This window comes from Corapipo altera, unplaced genomic scaffold (genome assembly GCF_003945725.1).
Source record: "Corapipo altera isolate COAL_440 unplaced genomic scaffold, ASM394572v1 93, whole genome shotgun sequence".
In the NCBI taxonomy this organism is placed as follows: Eukaryota; Metazoa; Chordata; class Aves; order Passeriformes; family Pipridae; genus Corapipo; species Corapipo altera.
In genome coordinates this window covers 261,229-284,057 of record NW_020885000.1, presented here as the reverse complement: position 1 = coordinate 284,057, position 22,829 = coordinate 261,229, and the positions used below count along the sequence as shown (strand labels likewise).

The 22,829-nt window shown below is 55.1% G+C and overlaps 1 protein-coding gene across 18 annotated transcripts in view; it reads right to left on the bottom strand.

Annotated features, from left to right (window-relative positions):
* Positions 1-1,615: 1,615 nt before the first annotated feature.
* GRIN1 (glutamate ionotropic receptor NMDA type subunit 1) overlaps positions 1,616-22,829 on the bottom strand; it is a 38,829-nt gene continuing 17,615 nt past the window's right edge. For 2 of the 18 annotated variants that reach the window (XM_027666923.1, XM_027666925.1), the window contains 16 exons: positions 22,409-22,583; positions 20,926-21,070; positions 20,747-20,830; positions 19,687-19,822; positions 18,692-18,819; positions 18,345-18,509; positions 17,937-18,055; positions 17,219-17,331; positions 16,613-16,761; positions 15,583-15,740; positions 15,058-15,219; positions 13,222-13,331; positions 12,024-12,169; positions 10,160-10,411; positions 9,288-9,398; positions 5,244-6,462 (listed from right to left, as the gene is read on the bottom strand). In XM_027666923.1, the coding sequence (XP_027522724.1) occupies positions 6,259-6,462; positions 9,288-9,398; positions 10,160-10,411; positions 12,024-12,169; positions 13,222-13,331; positions 15,058-15,219; positions 15,583-15,740; positions 16,613-16,761; positions 17,219-17,331; positions 17,937-18,055; positions 18,345-18,509; positions 18,692-18,819; positions 19,687-19,822; positions 20,747-20,830; positions 20,926-21,070; positions 22,409-22,583 (2,357 nt within the window). In that variant the 3' untranslated portion in view covers positions 5,244-6,258. The other 16 variants (XM_027666934.1, XM_027666936.1, XM_027666933.1 and 13 more) reach the window with 14 other exon arrangements.

Below are 22,829 nucleotides of genomic sequence, written 5' to 3'. Positions count from 1 at the left end.
TTTTTTCATTGAGTCAGGAATGCTGGAGCTGAGAAGGCTCAACCAACAACCAAGATCTAGAGTAAGGCTGAAGGTTACAGTGAGGATTGGGAAGAGCCTTGAGCTTCCACTGGTGTGGTTCAGCAGAGGAACTGCCAAAGGATGGGTGAGGCTTGCAGTAGTTCCTCCCTCAATAGCTTTCCCTAGGCTAAAGCAGGCCAAAGTAGCTCAGTGATGGGAGTGGGGGCAAACAAGCCCGTGTGGGTTTACAGCACAGAGATGCAGCCCTTAATGCTGCCTCACCTCCCATCACCCACAAAACAGGGCTGGGGCTGCCCCTGCACCTCCCTGCCTTGCCACCTCCTGCCCTTCCCTGTGGAAATGCTTCTGGACATGCTTATTGTTCGTACTGGGAGATGACCTGGAAGGATCTGGAGCTGTGCTCCAGAGGAAAGCACAAGCTGGGTGATAAAAACAATCTTTCAAGGAGAAGAAACAGCCCTTTTTGCCTGATCTCGTATGGACTGCAAGATGGTCAGAGCCACAGTGAGATGGCTGTGACCACCAGCTCCCTCTGATCACTAGATCTCAGCAGGAGCTGTGGACCAGCCAGGGATGTGGCAGGTCAGTGCATCCCTCAGCAAACTCTTGGCAAGTGTTCAATAAATCACACAGAGAATAAACCAAATGTCACCTCAGCTGTGGCTTGCTCCCATCTTTATTTTCAAGAGAGAAACCAACCCAGTGAGCTGCTACAGTGCCAGATTCCTACTTCCTTCTCTGTCATGGGGTGTGACAGGGAGCAGCTCCTCCACTGCCACCAGCCCTGCACCTGGGAACTCTGCAGGACCTCTGCCAGGATCATCCTCTTGCCTGTCCCAGGAGCAATCCCAGTTCTCCCAGATCCTCTCTAGTGACAGCATTCAATCCTTCCCAAGTAGGCTTGGGCTTCCCATTTGGAGCTAAGACCTCACTTGTCATCCTGCTTGGCTCCAGGAGCCCCGCTCCTCCTCCCAGACCACCCTGAGGCTGAGCCCACCATGAAGGCTGGGCTGGTGGTCTCAGCACATGGGGACTATTCTGTCAGTGGGTGATGTTGCTTCAGTTCAGCCCAAGGGAGCTGCCTTTCTGTTTTGCAAATCCCTCAGTGGAGCCTCCCTATAGATGGGCTGATGTGTGAGGACTCCCCCAGATGCTTCACCCCTGCGGTCCATCCTCTGTTCCCAAAGGCTGGCCCCACTGGCAGTGCCCCACACTGGCTCCCAGGAGATGGGAAGCCTAGCAGTGGCAGTGGACCATTTTCTCTGGGACGGAGGTGGGCCAGAACCAGATGCCATGGTGCTGGTGTTTGGACAGCTCCGGACTGTCCCCATCCCCTCACTGCAAGACCTGTCCCCCTCCTGTGGCTGTTCAGGCTGTCTATCAGCTAAGTATCCCAGAATGATGCCAGTCCTTCCCTCATCTCCTCTGCAGCTTCTGGCCTTTCTCCCTGATGGTTTCTCCAACCCTTCCCGTCCCTCCACCCTCCACTGTTTGCAGACCCTGCAGTGGGGCTGGGTGGGGTTCTGACTCAGCACAGGGCTCCCTGCCAGCTTTGCTAGAAGCCAGAGACAGAAAGAGGCACACAGCATCGGAATAAACCACTTCATGATCCAGTCTAGACTTTACTGAGCTCTTGCAAAAACTCGGTATTAATGTTACATTGACGTATAAAGTAGAATGGGTCCGATTTCTCAGCTGGAGCTAGATGAACTTGATGGAGTCACAGCAGTCAGTGGGACGATGCTCACAGACCTCAGCTGCCGTTTGAAAATCCTGCCTGTGGGGCTGCTTGCCCTTGGGGGAAGCCCTGTCTGCTTGGCTGGGGCAGGGAGAAGGCAGTTCATGCCAATGGGTCTTGGTACCACATTGCAGGTGGGTTTTCCATATTTGCAGGAGATGGGATATGATGCTGCCTGTGCATGTGCAGTAGCTGCTCATCACCAGCCTGGCTGGTGCCGGATGCTTCCCCCAGTGCTGGTGTCTCTGCACCTACTCTCAGAGCCCACAGTGAGGGTGCTCAGAGCTGCTGGCACATGGGGGTAGGCTTGAGGGGAGGAAGGTGCAGGAAGGAATGGCATCAGCCTGGCTTGTTTGGTTTCCTTCTCCTGAACTGCGATCTGGTTTCCATGTCTCCAGGTTCAGGCAGATGCAACGCCATGAGTTGAGGCTTCAGGGCTGCCATGGGCACTGCTGGCAAGCTGGAACTACAGGTGAGGGTGGCAGGGAAGCTGGCAGTGCCGGCTGTGTGCCCCGACACTGCAGGCAGCAAGCCATGACCAGCCAGCAGCATCTCTCCTTGCATTGCTGGTGCTGAGGCAGTGTGGAGCTTGGGTAAAGGTCAGTGCAACCATCCAGAGCCATTCCCCATGGAGAATTCCTGGCTAGGAGAGCCACTTCGTGAGTGCTACATGCTGGCCATGGCCAGGTCCTGGGGATGTCTTCTGTGCAGGAGAGGTGGGGAACTGGGACCTTGGCTGGCAGCACACTGTGGGCTCCAGGGTACCACAATTAGCACAGGAGCGTGGGCTGCAGGGTGGGAGCGCTCCTGCTGCAAACAGACCATGGACAGGAGCCAAGTCACAGCCCGGAGCTGATGGGAGGGAGGAGCAGGGGGTCGCACCCTGCGAGGAGCAGAGCACACATCTTCCAGCCCCTGCGGCAGACGTGGGGGTCACTTGGCACAACAGGAACATGTGCCCAACCTGCTGTACCACACTGGCTGCTCCAGCTACTCAGGACCAGCACGTTGCACTGGAGCCCTCCAGGTGGTGGGAAACATGGAGCACACATTTGAGGGGCCGTGTGTGCTGAGAAGCCTGCAGCCTGCACAGTGGAGCACGTGTTTGTGGTCTGGCGCCAACTGTTCCCCACTACCATGGGAGAGCAGGCACCGTGTGCCTTCCGCAGTCTTTCCCCTTGCACGGATCCAGTCAGTGGCAATCCTGATTATTGTGACTCTGCTTGGAAGCAATATTCTCTGTACAGTGGAGTCCAAACCGTGTCCTGGTTCTGCCGTGCATTCTGGGGCACGAGCATGGATGGCAGCAGGCCTGGGAAGGGAGGGAGATATACAATGGAGTCACTGTGTATGGATGAAGGATGCTTTCCTCCCATCTCACCCAGAAGAACCCATCAGTGTCCCTTGAAAGGCAGTCCTGGCTATGCCTTCCTACTGTGTTGGGCAAGGACTGATGGCCCTCAGGGAGAAGGTCACACCACAGTGCTGACTGAGGGGTCGGAGAGGTTGAGCTGGCCAGTGATGTCGGTGGGGTGATACTGCTGCAACACACAAATAGACAGACAAGGAGAAAGAAGTGTTAGACAGTTCTGGCACTTGTCCCCACTGGTACTTATAACCCATGTGTCCCTACGGGATATCTCTTGGGGATGATGCAACGCCCCGAGAGCTGCTGCTGGCTGAGGTCCCCTTCCCAATGCAATTGTGCAGAGGTCATTGCAGACACTCTCCAAGCACCCTAGAGCTGGGCAGAGGGGACACCCAGAAGCGTGGCGCAGTTTCTGCGGAGCGTGGCTGCCACGTGTCCCGCTGAGCAAGCCCCTCTCCGCTCTGGGAGGGCTACAAAACAAAGCCTGTGACTCATCAGCCCAGCCCACGGCTGAACCTGTGTTTGGAGGGTCTGGCTGGGTTTTGGCACCTTTCTGATGCCAGATCAAGCTGTGCTTTGAGGCCAGGGCGTTTCACCTCCTTGCTTGTGACTATCCTTTCATGCAGGTGAGATGTGTGGTGTGGTTGGGTTGTGATAAAGTGTGGAGTTGATTGCTAATGTGAAAATACAGCCTGTGGTGGGGATGTGGCCTGGATTTGGGGTTCTGTGCTCCTTGTGAATGGAGGGGCTCAGCAAACACTCCCTGAGAGAGACCTCCCCCACTGCAGTCCCGTTAGCAAGCAAGGGGCAAGAAAGAAATATGCACCAATGGGCAAGAAAAAAAAGTCCTTCCTCCCTGGGCAGGAATTTACAACTGGGCAGTTATTTCCTCCCTTCCTCCTTTCGTACTCCCTTCCTCTCCCAGTTCCACTCTTCTAACTCCAAAGCCTGGACTGGTAGCCCTATCCAGCCCTGCTGTGAGAGCAGGTGGTAGGAGCATCCTGTGCTGCTGTCTGGGATCCTCAGCCGGTGCCAGGGCAGGAAAGGGTCTCAGTGAGTCTCGTGTGCTGCAGTGCAGGCCCTGTCCAGTGACATTTTCCCAGCCCTTCCACCACCCTGCCCAGGAGGACTGACGTTCTGAGGGGTTCCTGAGGGGCTCCTCAGAGATGGGACGTGACCTGCCCCGCGTTGGTCGGTGCTGTCTCCGGTGGCCTCTGCGGTGCTGCTGGCAGCTCTGGCACTGTGGCTACCCTGTGTGCTCTATGCCCTGCCTCCTGCCATGGGGAAGTCTGGGAGTCCCCCCGAGCCTTGTGTGGGGTCCTTGGGGCTGCCCAATCCAGCCTTGTGCTTTACCAGGACCGCTTGGTGGGGAGCAGCTGGGCCGGGGCCAGGAACCGTGTGCTCCCATCTCTCCAGTACACATGCTGGGAACGAACTGACACCCAGGGAGCATCTCACAGGATCATCTTGTCACCTAGGGGACTAGCTAATATTCCAATGGAGCCTCTGGGAATTCCTCACCGTGGCCTTGCTTCACTAAGGGGCAACACCTCGGCCACCACCTGTTGGCACGGAGAATGGCCGGGGCCATCCTGACGCTGCTCTGCCGCCCTGGGGGGAGCTTTTTGTGGCTGTTCATCAGCCCACCAAAAAACACCCCTCTCCCAAAAATGGGTGCAGCCACCCCCTCCTTGTGAAAAATTTGGATTCCATGCTAAATGCACCATTCCCATAGCAAAACTGCTGGGAGGTGTGTGCTCATGGGATGGGGCTTGACTCCCGCAGGGAGGAGAGACGACTGGAAAAGGGGAGAGGCTGGGTGAGTCACTCGTGGAGAAGGGAGGAACTTGAGATACAAAAATGGATGGGTAGAAGAAAGGTCCTTTGTTGAATATCCTGCCTGATACAAGCGGGGTGGAAAAGCGTTGTGTGCATGTGTAAGTCGTGTGCCTGGGTGCACGTGTACGTGTGGCGTCTGTGGTGGAAGGCTTGAAGGTCTAGCAGGGCAGGCTGGGGCCTTCTGGCCTCTCTGCACAGCTCTGGGGGTGGGCAACGTTAAAATAACCAAGTGAAATGGGGAATCTGGCCAGAAAAATTAAAATACAAGAGTATGGCTTTTGATTTGAAAGCATATCTCCTCCAATCACAGAGTTGTCACAGGGTAACATTCTCATTTACTGGTTTTTTTTGTTCATGCATGCAATTTTTAATAATAAAAATTAAAATTAAAAGAAAAAAAGAAAAGCAAAAAAAACCAAGAAAACGGTCATATCGAAATTATGTTAAAGTAGGACTAATGCTAGAAGCACATATCAGTAATTTAGGGTAAATCATGTTACAGGGATGGTGCAATAATCCCCAAACCAAACATTATAAAGCCAAGAAATTAATCAATATTAACCGTAGAAGAGACTCAAACATGTTAAGGTATGGAAGTGAAGTGAAGGCACCAAAAACTTTAAATGACAACCAGGAAGAAAATATAGACAAGAACTTAATGTCTTTAAAAATGACTTCAACCTAACTGGGCTCATATGGTAGTCCCTGGCTAGTGGAAGAGTTTTCTGGAAGAATTTTGGTTTGTCGTTGTTTGTTGGTTTTGTTTTTGTTTTTTTTTCAATTAAAAATTAGGATTCCAGCTAAATGCAATCTTGCTGTAGAAAATATCAACTTCCCTTAAAAAAAAAAAAGTTCTCTTTGACCTACTTTTGGTTCTTTTGGGCCAAAAAAAACTAGGCTCTTTTTTTCAGCCAAGAAGCATTTGGCTTTGGGACAGCTGATCCTTCACTGAGAAGGTGACCTTTTCCATGAAGCCCCTCGGCTCTCGACCAGCTCTGGCACCATCCCCACGGCTGCAGGGCAGCACCGCCGGCAGCGCCGCGCCCTTGGCAGTGACGTGGGACGTGTGTCATGCCGTGCCTGGGGGTGCCCACGGGCTGGCAGTGTGTCTCTGCGGGGGCTGCCGATGGCTGGGGGGGTGGCTAAGGGACCTGTGCACCTCGTTACGTGTCTGTAGGAAATGTGCCGGCTCGGAGGGTGTCTGTGTGGTTTATGCGTCTCACATGGCGTCTGTGGGGTTGCAGTATCGTGGGTGGCTGCGATGGATGGCAGTACGTCAGCTCTGCGAGTGCTATTCGAGTTGCAGGAGCTGCCTATGGGGAACACATGCATCTCCTCCTGGGGCGGTGGGGATGATGTGCCGCGGAGAGGCTGTGCAGCTCGGGTGATGGTGGGCGCTAGGACGTTCAGAGTGGGGTGGTAGCTTCCCAGGGCTGTCTTGGCTCCATGGTGCCAGCCTGTCTCTCTGGCACTCCTGAGGGACCATTCTGCAGGGCTGCAGAGCAGAATCCATTTTTAAAACTCCCGACAACGAAAAGGAAAGAAGCAAGGCCACCAGGTCTGCATCTTTCGCTTGCTAGCCAGGAGAGCCTGTGGGGCTGGGGTCAGCCTGGCCTTCCAGCCCCATGGGCTCTCCAGTCTCGCCCATCTAAGACCTGGTGTGGGCCCGTGGCTCTGATGAACATCATGAAACAGAGCACCTCGCTGCTTTCTCGTCTTTACAAGGACCCCAGGCAACGTGCCCCAGCATGCTATGTACTCATGGGGCCTTCCACAGCAGGAGGGCATTGGGGTCTCTGGGCCAGGGCTGCTGCACGGAAGTGGAGGGCACCAAGCGCAGGCTGTGACATGAGCTGGTGGCAGCACCCTCCCGCTGGTCGCTCATCCCGCAGAGCAACCAGCAGTCTGCCCAACATCCCCACAAAGCTTGCTCCACCGTGGACCTCCTGCAATAGCCGGACCTCAGAACTGCTAGACTCCAAGTTGGCCACGTTGGCTTGGATGTTGACCCCAGTAGCTTTTTCTTGACCCATCTAGCCCAGTTCCCTGGGGAACGTGTCCTGGGACCCTGGCCACGTCACCCCATGGCAGGCAGAGGACTGTGACAGGCTTCTGGGCAGTGGGGAACAGTTGACCACAACTGCCTTGCAGATGGAGCTGCCCCCAAAGTGGTGACCATCTTCTGGGATGAGTGGGGTCATCTCCCTCCGCAACTGGCCTGTGAGCAACGCGCCAGGAAGAGCATGGCAGGACCCAAAGCACAAGGAGCCTCAGGCTGTGCTGATCCCCACCAGGCGTGGGAAGGGGGAGAACAGTTCCACAGCTCACCCATGGGACCTCTGGTGCAGGTGAACCCTGGATCTGTTCAACTCAGGGCATTGGGTGCTCCTGGTGTGGGGCAGAGAGGGCTGTGGGCTGCTGTGGTGTAGGGTGGATGTCACACTGTGGAACAGGATCAGGCCCAGGATGCTTCCCTGAAGAAGGAGTGGTGTGGGAGGTACCAGGGATGCCACATTCCAGCTGCCCCATTGTTCTTGGGTTCTGCTCCTCTCAATGAGCCCACCAATGGAACTGGTCCCCCCAGGTGCCGAGGGCACCATCAGGCTTCTGCTTTCCCAGGACCGGATCCCTTGGTTTCCTAATCATGGAGTAGTTCAAACACATCAAAACATGGGAATCTACCCAGGACATGCAGATATTTCTGCAATTTTTTCTCCCTTTTTTATTCTGTGCATCCCACTTCTCTTCCTCATCCTCATTCTTCCCATCTTCTCTCCCCTGCACCACCCACCCCATCTCTGTCTTCTCTCCCCTGGTTGTGATTCAGGCCACCAAGACACAACCTCTGACCTCCCTGCAGAGCTGCTCAGGGGGTGCAGCAGTGGGAAGAGGGCATCCCAGATGTGGGAGCATCACTTGGACATGGTGCCACCTGGGGAGCATGGAGGCAGTGAAGGAGGGAACAGGGATGCCTGTCTTCCCCATGGGGACAGAGGATGGATGGGAAGAATGTGGGTCCCCCCTCATGACTTCCAGGCTTCAAGGTGACAGTGAGAGGAGCACTTTGTGTGAGGTGGTGGCAGTTGAGCCCGGCTGAGGGCTCAGCTGTCCCCAGGACATGTCCCAGGGGTGCTCCAGGAGTTTCTTGGCACAGAGCCTGCACTGGTGTCAAAGGCAGCCTCCTCCATTCCGCACACAGAGCTGTGGCCCCGAGACCCCCTGCGGTATCACATGCTGCTCCCCGGGGCACCCCAAGCCTGCGGCTGGGGACGGGCCACCCCATCGTGGGGGGCCACATCTCCCCGCCCTGCCACCGTCCCCCCGTCCCCGCCGCGCCTCAGGCAGCCTGGCGGGGAGCCTGCTCTGGGCAACCCTGGGCAGAAACCCGCCGGTCGCCCCGGGGAGGTGGTTTTGGCCAGCCCATCACGCCAGGAGGTCGGGCAGCAACACGCAGCGGGCGCTGCCACACGAGACAACAGAGTAGCCACAGTGCAGAGTGTCATACAACAGACGGCGACATGCAGAGGGACACGGCTCAGTCCGACAGACCAACAGCCCAACCTGACGCTGAAGTGTCTGAAGCTCCAGCACGAGCAGACACATTTGCGCATTTGGAAACAGCTGGCTTTAGAGGCAGCAATTCGGAAATTTTCTCTGGTTACATGACAGCAGTGGAAAGTACAAGTTTGAACCAAGGCTGGGTCTTTAACAACCTCCACTTTCAAGCCTTTGTATCTCTTTTCTAGAGCTGCATTACTGCTGACAATAACCAGAGACAGCTGTCACTCCTGTGCCCAGGACTACGTCCTGAATGCTAATCGTCACAAACAAAAATCACATGTAGAGAATGTGACACGCATGGCTCTCGGTGAGGTGACACGGTGCCCAAATTAAACTGGGGTGATTGTTTTTAGGCATACAATGACAAACAGGTACAGAAACACTCAGGAACAGAAAAAAAAAAGGAAAAAAAAATGTCATCCGTTTCAAGAGGTCAGCACCGGTAAGGTGAGCAAAGCACAGAGAGGAACATCAGAAATCATCCAGGCAGAAAGAAAACAAAAAAACAAAACAAAAACTCAGTTGCATCTCCCAACTCATCACAGGACTCCAAGCCACCTCCTGCCTGCCCTCCAGGATCCCAGCATCCTTTCAGGAACACGGGATGACTGACTCACTGACTGACTGACTGACTGGTGACGAACATGAGCTATGCATGTACACTGGCAGCTTCGGGATGGGTGTGTGGCAGTCGATGGGATGGCAGAAGAGAGAAAGAGAGAGAAAGAGAGAGGGCAGAATTGTTCTTCTTCCTCTTACCGTATCCTTGGAGGACCTACGTCTCTTGAAGCTGGAGGCCAGGGTGGAGGTGATGGACCTAAAAGTGGCTTTCTTTTTAGGGTCAGGTTCTGCTCTACCACTTTTTCTATCCTAAAATGAATATGTATAAGTAATTAGATCTCTAGTGTGTTGTTGGAAACTCTAAATCTATTTGAATACTGCCCCGTGTCATGGCTTTCATTTAGGTGAGAAAGCTACTGGAGGTGTTCTGTCACTCCCAGTCCTCCGAGGGCCTCCGTGACCCATGGCTACGGCACAGCCACCACACTGATACAGCTGCCGGGGGCCGGCCTCGCATCTGGAGTGCTGGAAACCCCTCTGGGGAGTATCCCTGCTCTCCTGGGTGTCTGTGGCCAGGCCGGCACAGCTGACCTTGCTTCCTGGGGGTGCTCTGCCTGGCGCCCTGCCCCTCGCTTCCACCGCTAGCCTGGCTGGACAGAGACGTGAGATGCTGCACCTACCACTAAAAAAAAAAATTGCTCAGGGCCTTTTCTGAGGCTGAATCCTAGTGCCAGAAGAGAGAGAGAGGACTGCATTGAAAGAGAAGTCATTGTATGAATATTCTGTAAAAAAAAAAGTGTTCAAAAATTCAAATGACGCAGTTGTGCAAAGCCGAACGTGGTTGCTGGTGGTGGTTTGGTGGTTGTTTGTTTTTTTTTTTTTCCAAAGTAAAACAGGCTAAAAAAAAAGGAAAAAAAAAAAGAAACTGGAAGAAAAAGAAAATTAAAAAAAGAGATAAGGAAAAGAAAGGGAGGAGGCAAAGCGTTAGTGCTATGATGTCGTCGGGGTCGGGATGAACTCAAAGAGAAACAGAACTGAAAAATGTAGGCGTTGGAGTTAGCGAGTCGGACCTGGTTGGCGCAGGCTGGGAGCACCAGCCGCCATGGTGCGGGGGCAGCGAGCCGAGGGGACCGGCCGCGCTCGGCGGCGGGCGCTGACAACGATTCCTCCCCAATTGCTTTCGTGCCAATGAGTGTGACCTTTCCGACGGGGGACGGAGTGACCAGGTCTGGCTCTGCTACCGCACGGGGGTAACCAAAATGTATCCCGCTGGTGCGTAGAGCATGCTCGGGGATACATTTGCTCCTCCTTCTCAGTTCTCTCTTTTGCGGACATGCACAAACGGAAAGGAAAGCAAGATGAATGGAATGAAATGTCTTTTTCTTCCATGGCATCTCAGGAAATAGCCATGGCAAAACTGTGATCCCAAAAACCATTATTTTTGTTTGTTTTTTTTAACAAATAAATCTTTCCACTTGCCTACCTTCTAGCAATGTACCAGATACTAGTGCTCTGACGTTTCCTCCTGTGGAAAAGTCTTACAATGTCAAACGGCTCTTTACCATGAGGCTGTTTACCCCCACAGGGCAGCATGCTTTGCTCACAGTCCCACAGACTCTGCCCAAGGACCCAGTGCAGTATTTTCTAGAAGGTTGGCAAGTGAAAAATGGCAGTGCGACTAGTGTGCTCTGTCCCAGCAGCCTTAACCCCCTCGGTGCTGCTGCTTTTTGGAAGCAAAGGAAAAAAAAAGATAAAAAAGGAAAAAAAAAGTTGAGAAATGGTTTTTCCGAGACTCTTATCAGCAAACTGAACTCAGCGAGCTCTCAGGATACAGCAGCCCGGCCTTGTGCTCCCCTTGCTGCTCTCGGGCAGGTCACTTCCACCCGGGCAGCCCCCCCCAAAACACCCCAGCCAGCGCTGTTCCCCCTGGGCCACTGCTCCGGGCTCCTTTCGGGCTCCCCGAGCCTCGTTCTCTCTCTTTCCTTTGCTGGCTCTGCTCCGAGCGCAGTCTCCTTTAGTCGCCTAAAGGATCTCTTGCTCTTTGAACGCTGGTGCTTCCTCAAGGGAAAAAACCAGCCCGGGCAATTCAGACAGAGCCTCCAGCTGCTCTAAACTGGGGTTCAGGGGCACTGTGGGGCTCAGCCCCAAAAGCAGCAGCGTAAGGGAAGTGTGTGGCTGGTGGCCCACAGACATGTCCATGGCTCAGTGTCACTGCCAGACAGTTCTGACACCCCTGGGCTTTCCTGCCTGAGTGGCACAGAGGGGTTCCAGGGACAGGAGAAGTTGGGAAGAACAATGAGAGAGGTCCGAGGGAGCTTTGGCACTGACAGAGACTGGCATTGCTGGCTCCCGTGTGGGGAAATGTCCTTGTCTCCAAAGGACAAGAGCACGCACCACCTCATTTTGGAGTCGGTCCTGGGTGTGACAAGGGCTACCGCGCTGTTGGGGAGCAAGCAGGGAAGGGTAGGTGATGGAAACTATCCCTGGAGCATTTCTCCATCTGAGCACCAGCCAGGGATACTCAGTGGCAGTGGATTGACCTCCCCCCATCTGCTGGTGAGCATGGCCAGAGCTGGACAGCAGGGCAGATACCTGCAAAGGGAGCCACACTGGCACTGCCTGCTCGGCTGGAGCCAAGGCTCCAGCACATGTTCCTCAGCAGAGCAAAGTCTCCATCCCAAGCTCCACTGGGGGCATTCGGGCCCCACTATCTGTCCCAGTTGGAGCTGTGCACAACACCTCCTGGGAGAGACGGCATGGGCCACGGGCAGCTCCCAGGGACGAGACACCCAGTAATGCCCAGCTGTAGTTTCTGGGGTTTGGGGTGGGGGACAGAGGGCCCCATGCTAATCCACAGCTCTGCATTCACTGATTTTGGTGAAGGAATGGAAAACGCACCTGGTGGAGATTTGCTCTAAAAACGGTTTGTCCTACCTGCAAGTTTTTCCTCCACACATTAACGGCTGCAAACGCCAGCTGCATCTGCTTCCTCCGCGCGTCCTTATGCCTTTTGTAAGCTATTTCTATGAATATTAAAAATATCCCGGCAACAATACCTCCAGCCACCAGCATAAACACACCTGAAATAAGTAGGAAAGTTACAGGGGGCAATAGAAATTGTAACATGACACTTCATTTCTTCTGTATCACGCCCAGCAACAGGAGCATTTGCCAACCCAGGGTCCCCCCACCATCCCTCCTAGTCCTGGAGGGGCCGGAGAGGGGAACACAGCAGGTGTTGCAGGGTGGGCACTGCAGTGGTGGGCAGAGAGGTGGCGGGGTGCTGGATGTCTGTGCAAGCTCTGGTTGGGCAGGGCACTGTGCTGCACCAGTGCTGCGTGCTGGTTGATGCACCAAGCCCCCGGGCAGACCCCTACATGGGACTGTGGGGTCGCTTGCACCAAAACCCAGCTCTAGCGTTTCTGTTTGTCTTATTGAGAAATACAGCCGTGCACAGAGTGCTGTCCTCAGACACCTGCAACCCTCGGGGCTTTGGAGTGGTGTCTTGAGGAGACAGAGCAAAACGCCCCCTCTGCCCTGGCTGGTGGTGCTGGTGAGGATGGGGTCCCATCGGACACCCCTCATCCCTCATCACTGCACTGGCAGGGTGTAGGACCAGCAGCACCACATTGCTGCAAAGGAGACCCTGTCTAGGGGTTCTCACAGCCTTTGCAAAGGGGGACCAAGATAAAAGCCCCTCCGTATCCATTATCCTCATCCTGCCCCTGCCCACGGCTCTCAGGGCTGTGGGGCTGTCTCTCGCCTCCAGCCCCCTCTTGTAGCAGGGTCCCCTCTTGCCCTTCCCAAGGGACTGCTCCCCTCTCTCTGCCTTGGGATAGCTCTGATTCCACAGTGACAGCCACAGTTTGGCCAGAGTAGAGGGAGGGGAGCAGTGCTCACAGCAGGGCAGCCCCACCAGTGAGAAGGGCACCCAGGGAATGTGGGGGAAGCTTTGTGGAACTGTTTCAAACACGGTGGAGTTGGAGCCCACCACAGCAGCCTCCCAGCAGTAGGGAAGCACAGATCCAGAAGAAGCAGAGATTTGGCCCAAGAGAAAGCCCTGGAGAGGAGAGCGTCTTGAGTGAAAGCAGGCTACCCAGTGAGGGGGAAGAAAGAGGTTTGCAGAACAAACCTGCCATATTCTCAAAGGTGAGTGTTGCTGGGGCATTGCTACGGGAATCACACTCTTGATACCTCACCCAAGTCTTGTCCAAGTCCTCCATGAAGCCGTTCTCATGGGACCTGGAAGCACAAGGAGACAGGACAGAGTAGTCACTGGGAACCAGCAGCAGGCAGCCGGGGCACACGTTGTGCCTCTGTGCTCCCTGTATTAGGAATCTGCACTTGCCTGCAGCCCACAGACAATAGGGACCAAGGATGTGCTGGCTGCGTGTGAGTGCACACACGTGTGATCTTTACATGGAGAGTGTGTGTATGGCCTGTCTGCAGGGGTTGCCAGTACTGCATGTGCTCACACCCCCCTTGCACACAACTGGTGCACAGGGCAGTGGGTGTGAGCAGGACCCACAGCTTCCTAGTGCCAGTACCCCTGGGCAGCTGTGGGGCAGCCAGCTCTTGCCAAAAGAGCCACGTGTAAGCCACATGTAAGGTGTGTTCCCATGGAAAGGATGGAGCTGGCAGGTGTAGGCAGTGCTCAGAGAGCATTTAGAGAGAGGCTGAAGGGAGTGGACATGAACCATGTCTCCCAGTTCCCTTCTGCATGTTCCTCCCACCTGCCAGGGCCACCTGGGAGCTCAGATAACGCTGACCCCAATCCTTTCAGGGGATGCCTAGCACCCTCTAGGTCAGGGCACAGCTGCCTGGCAGGTCCCCAAGGTGCATGGTGAGGTCTGGGACTCCCCAGTAGCTTGGTGTCACAGCTTGGGAGGAAACAAACCAAACTGTGTCCCCACAGTGCCTGTTTCTGCCTGAATAGCTTGTGGGGATGAAGATGGGGCACAGAGCACACATCTCACCACAGGCCCCCTGCACTTTCCTCCCTGTTGTTCCTGGCACATCCCCACTACCTTCCTGGGCCACCTCTAGCCTTGAGCTTCCCCATCCTCTCCCAGGAGGTCACCGAGGACCCCTGTGGCCTCTTCAGGCTTCTCACATTGTTTACCCAAATCCCATCTGCCACCCATCCCCATGCTAAGATCACCCCACAGATGGGGTACCATGGCTCCCTATATTGCCCTGTGTCTTGGTCCTGCCTGTGTCTTCCACATCCTGCCCATTCTTTCTCAGGTCTTTCATCTCTACGTGTTGGGCAGGACTGTGGTGGCTCCTGATCCTGTCTCTCCTAAAAAGAATCTCACATGTCTGTCTCTCTCCACCTGCTGCTTCCCAGCTGCCTGTTCCTCCATCGCCACATTCCTCTGTCTCACACAAGTGTGGCATTTCCAAAGTAACACAAGGCAATCCCTTTTTACCCATAATACCAGGTTGACTTGTGACACCCCACACTGCAGGCTGGTGTAAAAGCCCTAGTTGGACTCAGTAGGGGTCCTGACATATCCCCGCCTAACAGAAATAGTCAGAGTTGAAAGAAAAACCCCTGGCAGACCAAGCCAGGGCAGTGCTATGCTGTCAGGCTGGCTGAGTCCACAAGGAGAAGTGGGGAGATGGCAGCACCCACACCCTGCTCACCGGGACCTGGTGCTGGGTGGCCACAGTTTTCTCTGCCAGCTTTCCCTACATTCCTGGACAAGCCTGGCTCCTGATCCCTGCCCTGCTCTGCTCTGCCCTCCCACCGCCTCCCTGCTGCTTCCCCAGCCCTGCAAGCTGGAGCTGAGACTGTGGGTGCCCATTCTGGTCGTTCCATGTCCCCTTTGTCAGGAGGGACATGGCAGCCCCCAGCACTCCCGTCCCTGCAGAGGATGGGGGAGCAGTGCCTGACATGAGGCTACTTGCGTGCAAGCACATGCAGCATTTGGAGCAAGCCCCACACCACGAGCTGTGTACAGACTTGAGGATGGCCAGGGAGACGTTCTGCTTCCACGGGCTGTCCTTGCGCATCCCGATCCCGAAGCCAGAGCGGAAGAAAAGCTCCCCCGTTGTCACCAGGTCACACTTCTGGGAGGCTTCAAACTCCAGCACAGCTGAGTCCCAGATGAAGGCGTGGAGCTTGCTGGACAGTGAGAGAGGACAGACAGGTGAGGGGGGGCAGGCCAGTTGTCTGCAGCCACTCTGGGAGCAGCGAGGGTGCTCCCAGCCCTAATTTAAGCACTGAAGCCACCCAGACTTGCACAGAAGGAAGAGTAGAGACCAGAAGGGCCAGGGCTCCCGCTGTGCTGCTCCCCACATAGACCTTGTGCTCTCCACCCAGGGACCTGAAATGCACTAAGTCTGGGAAGATCCCACTCAGCACCAACTGGGAGGTCCCATCAAGACACGCTGTGACTGCAGCTCCCTTGGCCCTGCTTACTCCACCCAGCTGCAGCTCCCTGAAATGCCTCCCAGCACGGCCAGACAAGGTGCTGGCCCCACTCACTTGTCCCTCACTGCCTGGATGGCTTCGGCAGCGCTCTCGTAGTTGTGCTTCTCCATGTGCCGGTACATGGTGCTCAGCTCCACCTGCCGTCGGAAGTAGATGTCCACGGAGCTCTGCTTCACCGTGGCGTAGATGAACTTATCGGAGGGGTTGCGCAGCTGAAAGGCAAGGACAGACCCCGAGATCAGCTCAGCTGGGTAGGTCATGGTGCTGCTAACACCGAAGTTGTGGGTTTGATTCCCGTATGGGTCATTCACTGAAAAGGTGGACTCGATGATCTTTGTGGGTCCCTCTCAACTCAGAATAGTCTGTGATTCTGTGACAGGGCCTCTATTTTTTCTGTCCTTCATCAGCAAAACTGACTCACCCCAAGGCCGTGTTTCCTAATTTCCCACCTCCTTCAGAGACCTGTTTCCTAGAGAAGACCTTGATCTTCTCAGAGGATGCCACAGGGCAGTGGATGCTCTGGGACTGTGGTGGGGGAGCAGGGGACAATGTGGGACAGTAACACTGTGGCACTGAGGGTGCAGGAGGCTGTGGGTGCCATGGGGTTGGCAGTGCTGTGGGCAGAGGATGCAGCAGGGTGTAGGACACTGTGGATCAGTGCTGCTGCAGGGCCCATTCCTGCATGCTGGGGCTGATAAGCTGTGGCTGTGTCCTTGCCAGAGCAGGAAATGGATTTGAGGCATGTGGAGAGTATTGACTGCACCGCAGGGACAATTTCATTAGTTATAAGTCATCCATAATTAATGGTTTCCTCGTTGGTTAGTGGAGGTTCTCCAGGAACTGGCAGGCAGTTTGACTACATAGGGGCTATTCTGGACAAGCTTTTTCCTGCTGATCCCTCCCCATGTCTGTCCATTCCTACCCAGTGCAGGGGCTCAGACCCACCAGGATCAGCCCATGCAGAGCTTGGTTTTGCCCCCCTGGCACAGGTCCCAGCCATGGTAAATCAGGGCTCTGGGAACTACAAGCCACATTATATGCCCAGAAGTGGGCAGGGAAGGGGAAAGCAAGTGAAGGATATTACCCGGGGGTCATTGATGCCTGTGATTCTCTCCTCAGGTCGGTCTAACACCAGGAAGGCTGCCAGGTTGGCAGTGTATGAAGCCACAATGATCATAGCAAAGCCAGCCCACACCATGCCAAGAATACGGGCAGAGAAACTCCGGGGAGCACCTGGGGGGAGAGATGAGAGATCAGACTGGCATGACAAGACTTTGGCTTGGTCATCAAAGACACATCAATCTGTGTGAGACCAACGGCAGCTGCAGACATCCGCCATCTATCTGCTCTGCCAACAGCTGTGCAAGGAGCTCCTGCATTGCCCAAACCAAGAGAAACCCAGCTCCTTCCAGGGCATACTGTGTCCCATCCGTAGTGGGTGGGTAACTCTGGGCAGGATACACAGCAAAGACAGACCTGTTTTCCCCACTGATGCTGGGGGTGGAAGGATGGCCCTCACAAGTGCCACAAGTGTGTCACACTCAGCATTACCAATCTTCTACCAGTCTGCTCCAGGGAATGATGTCCCCAAAGGGCATCAGCCTCATCAGTGAGAGGCTTCTCCTCCAGCCTTCTCAGCTCAGGGACAGGGCTGCAGGGCAGAGCAGTCCCGCTGTGTGCTGTGACTCACCTTCTCCTATGCCAGAGTTCAGCAGGACGCCCCAGGAGAACCACATGGCTGAGGAGAGGGTCAGGGCATCTTCCTCCTCCTCCTCACTGTTTACTTTGAACCGGCCAAACGGGCTGGAAAACAAGAAAAAGAACTTCTCTCATTTCCCTTAGCCTGGTTTCTGGGGCTCTCCACTGTGCCCTCCTAAGTGTCCTGATGCAGGCCTGTATCACTCAATCCTACAGACTGTGCCTGTGTCCCAAACAGCTTCTCCTCATCATGTCCTACTGCCTTGCACATCCCCAGTGCTGATAGGCAACCTGTACATCTCACTCCGGTACCAGTCCCATCACACTTCTCTCCAGACCAGAAAGATGATCTGATCCTGACCAGCTTGAGCCTCTCCCACTGCAACACGGAGGGTTCACTGCAGGTCAGCCACCAAAGTGTCTGGGCACAGGGCTGAGGTGGGAACAGGTTCTCTGCCCTTCAGAGAAGCTGTCATAGGGCCAAGGAAGGGCCAGAGGAAACTATCTCAGAGGAAACTCAGGCAGCCAGCAGGGACAGGAGCCTCAGCCCAGGGCTGGTGAGGCAGAGAAGGTGGGGTTAGTTCCTGTGAGAGGCCCCCCAAAGGGTTGCAGGGCTGTGCCTGAGCAAGACACTGCAGGGACCCAGGAGATGGTTCCCAGGAGCACCTCCCTGTCCCCTCCAGCTCTTGGGCGGCCCGAAGTGCACTCACCTGAATCGGTCTAAGAGGTACAACATCACTGCCACCACGTGCACGGACAGCCCCACCAACAGCCAGAGGGTGCTCTGGAAGGGCTGCATGAACGAGTCCAAGGTGCTGCGGGGGATTTCCTGGCACACAGAGAGAGGTGAACAGTGCTGGCACCCACCACACCCACACCCTGCCCGCCTGGCTGGACCCACAGGGCCCCCTGCCCTGCTCTGAGCTCCTCCTGCTCAGCTACACAGGAGGGGTCAGGGTGGCAGAGACAAGACCCAGCACTAAACCCAGTCTGGAGGTTGGGATTTGCAGGGGTAGCACAGGGGGAACCGGGTATGGTGTGGGCATGGCACTTCTCTGCAGTGTGGGGAGCAGGGGACACCTCCCCTGTTCTACAGAACATCCCACCCCAGCCCATACCTTCTTCACAAGGATCGTGAGTCCCTGATACTTGAAGGGCTTGGAGAACTCGATGTACTGAGCCCGCTCGTTGTTGATGGTGAGGGGAGCCACAATCATGTCTGCTTGGCCACTCAGCAGCTCCCCCATCATCCCGTTCCACTCCTTCTTGTTGCTGTTGTTCACCTGCCAGAGAGCCCACACAGGATCAGACTCCTGCCCTGACACACTTCCCCCACCAGCCAGGATCCCCACACATGTCAGGCATCCTGACTGCCCTCCCACCCCACCCCTGCTCCAGAGAAGGGCCTGGGGGTATTTCAAGACATGATAAAGGCAAAGAGACATCACAGGCTGCCCGAACTCACCCGCTCTTGGGTACCAAATTTACCATCAGCCACCAGGTGAACCTCATAGGTGAAGTTCATGACCCCTGCCAGCCGGATGAGCAGGTCGATGCAGAAGCCGTAGCAGCACAGAGCCACTGTGGGACGGCCTGAGGAGGGGAGACAATGGGGGGAGGAGTGGAGGCAGCCCTTTGCCAGGAACCCCATTCAGGATCCATGCCTGTCCCACTGAGAACAGCCACCTCATGGCCCTGGTTCCATATGGGGTGTAACCACCTTATCCATCAGGGCCATCTGTCTGACCACCCTCTCACTGCCTCCATCCCCTCTGGTGTTGGCAAGCTGGGGGCAAAGGGGTCTCATTCCTTCTCTGTGTCCCAGTGAGGTGGGCTGAGACTTGGTGCTACCCACCCACTGAGGGCACGGTGCATGTGCTGGACCCAGCAGGTTGAACACAGCCCAGGACACAGCTCAGGGCTGGGGGAATGGTGTGCACAGGAAAGCATGACGGGCCAAGGGGATACCCTTTAGGTGGATTTGGGCAAGCCTGGAACTGCTGAGCAGCTCATCCTCCCCCCAGGTGCTCACTCCTCACCCTGACGTGGGCTTTCCATAACAGTTTGAAACTGGTGTTGTTCATATCAGTGCAGGAAGAGCTAATGTGCCTTGAGAGTCTCACTTCTGCTGGAGATCAAGGCAAAGAGAATTAGAACATGTCAGGAGACAGAACCTTGGGGTGCAACCCCCAAAACAGCCCTGGAGCCCATCCAGAAAAGAGGCAGTGGGAAAGTAATCTGTTGGGTTCAAAAACCTGAATCCCAGTGCCCAATTCCTGCACAGCACTACTGTGGGGCTGAGCTGATGGGGGTCATTTGGGGCTGACTGTGGTGTCACCTTTCTGTTCCTCGTCCTCTGGGCTTCCTGTGTGACTGAGGACCCTCCCTGAGACCCCCTTCTTGGAGTGGCATTCTTCATCAGCCTGGTGGGCTGGGGGAGTCACCCCCACACTGAGTTACCTGGGATGGTCTCGTTGGGTCCAGTGCAGAAGACCTTTTTCACAGGATCTCCATTGATGGTGAATTCCTCCCTGCATGTCCCATCTGCTTGTGTGGGCTTCACATACACAAAGGGCTCTTGGTGGATTGTCACAATCTGCGAGGCCAAGCACAAACACCCTCTTGTCTCTGTCCCCCTCCAGAGCTGCATTTCCCTGTGAGGAGCTGGGCTGCCCTCTCCATACCAGCATGGCTAAAATGCCCAGGTGCCCTTCCCAGCTGCTATCTCAGCACACAAGACTGCTCAGCCCAGCAGCAAGACCTGGCTTTGGCATGGGGAATCACAGAATCATAGAATCATTTAGCTGGGAAAGACCTTTAAAATCATGAATTCCAGCTGTTAACCCAGCACTGTCAAGGCCACCTCTAAGAACATTTGCTTTCCCTGATCCCAAGATGAGGAACAGCTGTATCAGCACCCTCCTTCAGGTGGCACTTTAACATGAGCCTCAAAACCCCTCTCCCTAACAGGAGGCTGATGGGGGGCACCACACAGCCAGGATTAGTGCCCAGAAAGATCCTCTAGACACTGTCATGGTGCCCCAAGCTAATGCAGATATTTCAGTCCTACCCTAGACCTTTTCAGTTGTCCAGCATCCCAAAGCACCAACACCACCTCTGCAGGGACAAGGGCTCACTACCAGCAGGAGTGTGTCCCTTGCCCGGACAGCAGGACAAATGAATGGCCACACTGGTAAGACTGGTCTGCCCAGGATCCAGTCACTAAAGTGGCTGCTGGGTGTTACCTCAGGGAAGAGCATGAGAAGCAAAGCAAGACTGGAGAGACCTTCTTCCAGTGTCACCTCCAGCTTCTGGAGTTTGATTCTGGCTGAAAGCTCTGCTCTGAACACCCTCCAGTACCTTCTGTATTGTTCTGGTACATCCTCTCTGAGGTGCCCCAGGTTTGCAAATGCTGCTGAGAGCTGCAGAGGCAGCAGTGGAGGTGGAGGCAGATAAAGTCGTGGCCTGGCATGCAGAGAGCTGAGGAGACCTACCACCCCCTAATGCCATTTGCTGTTACCTTCAACTTGGTCGACATCTGATAGCCTTGAGGTTTCTCAGTTTCCCCCCCGGGCCAGATAATCTTCCTGTCGTTGGTCAAGACCTGTGAGCGATCCCAGAGGAAGCAGAGGGACATAAGGCCATAGGTAGACAGCCCAGTGCACACACTCCTCCATCCCAGGCCAGGTCTGTACGTACATTGCTGCCGTTGTAAATCCCAACTTGGACCAGTTTCCGGTTCTGCAGGTTCATGATGCTGTAGTTGGCAAACTTCCTGTCCCCGTCCTCGTTGAACTCCACGCGGCCGGTGACACCCTCTGAGTACTTGGAGGACATCAACACCCTAGAGAGGGAAACACGGTGGGCACAACCTAGAAAACCTGCTGTGGCGATTGGGACCCCTAAGAAGGCATCAGAAGGGCAAATCTTTCTCTCAGTTACCTGCCATATGCACACTACCCTACAGAAATCCAGCCAAGGCTACCTATGGTCTGTTCATAGACCAGCAGTCATCCCTTCCTGGTGGATGGAGCCATTTTCCCGAAGTTCACTACCATATCTGCTGTCACTGTCCCTTGTTTTCCAGTAGATCATTCCCATTTCCTTAAGGAGTGATGTGTCCCACAACACCCAAGGACACCTTCATCTTGGTGTCCCTTGGGAGCTGCGTCCATGTCACAATTCCTGGTGCTTCTGATTAGCACCAGCTCATCACAGCCTACACAGAGCCCCAGGAATACACCAACAAGAGGAGACCAGCCCCCAAACCCCGGAAAGATGATAGTGAAGACACAGAACAATTGCCTGAGCCACTTGTGGAGAACACCTTTGACTCGCTCATGCCAAAAACTGTGTTGCTGCTCCCTCCCCAGGGCCAGGCTGCCCTTGAGGAGGCTATATTTCTAAAACGAACTTCAGGCTTTGCAGGTTCCATGCTCAGCAGAACCCAGCTCTGCAGGGAATTGCTGCTGTACCACAGTCCAGCCTGCAGAAGAGGCCCTTGTGGCTCCAGCATCCACACTGATGTGCACAAAAACTGGGTTCTGGGAAGCACATGCAGCATCAGTCGAACCTTCTGCCCATGGCAGCAAGACCCAACACACACATGCTCTCATCTGCCTGTCCCATGCAGGGAGATCTCTTGCCACCAAGATCTGCTTGCAGCACAGTGACCCATGCCACAGCCCTTGGAATGTTCAGCAGGAAATGTGTCCTCAGCACTGAGCTTCGATTTGACAGAAACATCCTCCTACCCTGATTTGGCAGAAAACCCCCTCTCTCCCACTTCCACTCATGGAATTAAGATCCAGACTGGAGGACACCTTGGCCCCCAGATCTTTTCTTCCTGGAGTCATTTCCTGCCCTTACATCCCAGCTGCCCAAGCATTGCCCAGGGCAGCATGGTTTGGCATGGAGCAACTTGGTGCCAGGCTCCAGATGATGCCTAAACTGGGTGCCATTTCCTGAGCCTGTGCCTGGGATGGTTTTCTAGGAGAGCCTTCACATCCAAATCATGCAGGAGAGTCCAGTCAGCCCTGTGCCACATGCTCCAAAGCTTTAGTGACAGATACTCTGAGCAAAGCTGCCATGTCCTCCTGCACCTTTTCCATATACTCCCACCTTTTCCAGCTCTCCCCCAGCAGGTCCTCTGCTCCCTCCAGCAGGACCCTTTCCCAAATACCTCTTGAAAAGGGGTCCTGTCTTCCAGATGTTGGTGTTGCCCACGCAGCCCCGTGGTGGGTCTGTGATGTTCTCCTTCTCAAACAAGTCATGCACGGCCTGTGCCACCACAGCAACAGCATCGCTGATGTGGGCGGACTCGTTCTTCCCATTGATGAGCTGCAAACCAATCACTCCTGCCCAAGAGGAGGGGAGGAGGAAGGTCAGCATTCCTGGGCTCATTGGCTGCTCCAGCTTTGCTCCCATGAACAGGGTTTAGGGACAAACAAGCACCTGGTTATGGGCTGGGGACCCTTGGATGCAGTGGGGAGTTGCCTGAGATTCAGGCAGGGGCAGCAGAGAGGGGCAGGCACCGTCCTGCCTGCCAGAGGGGTATGGGGACAACTACATGGGCCATTGCCTGCCAGAGGGGTATGGGGACA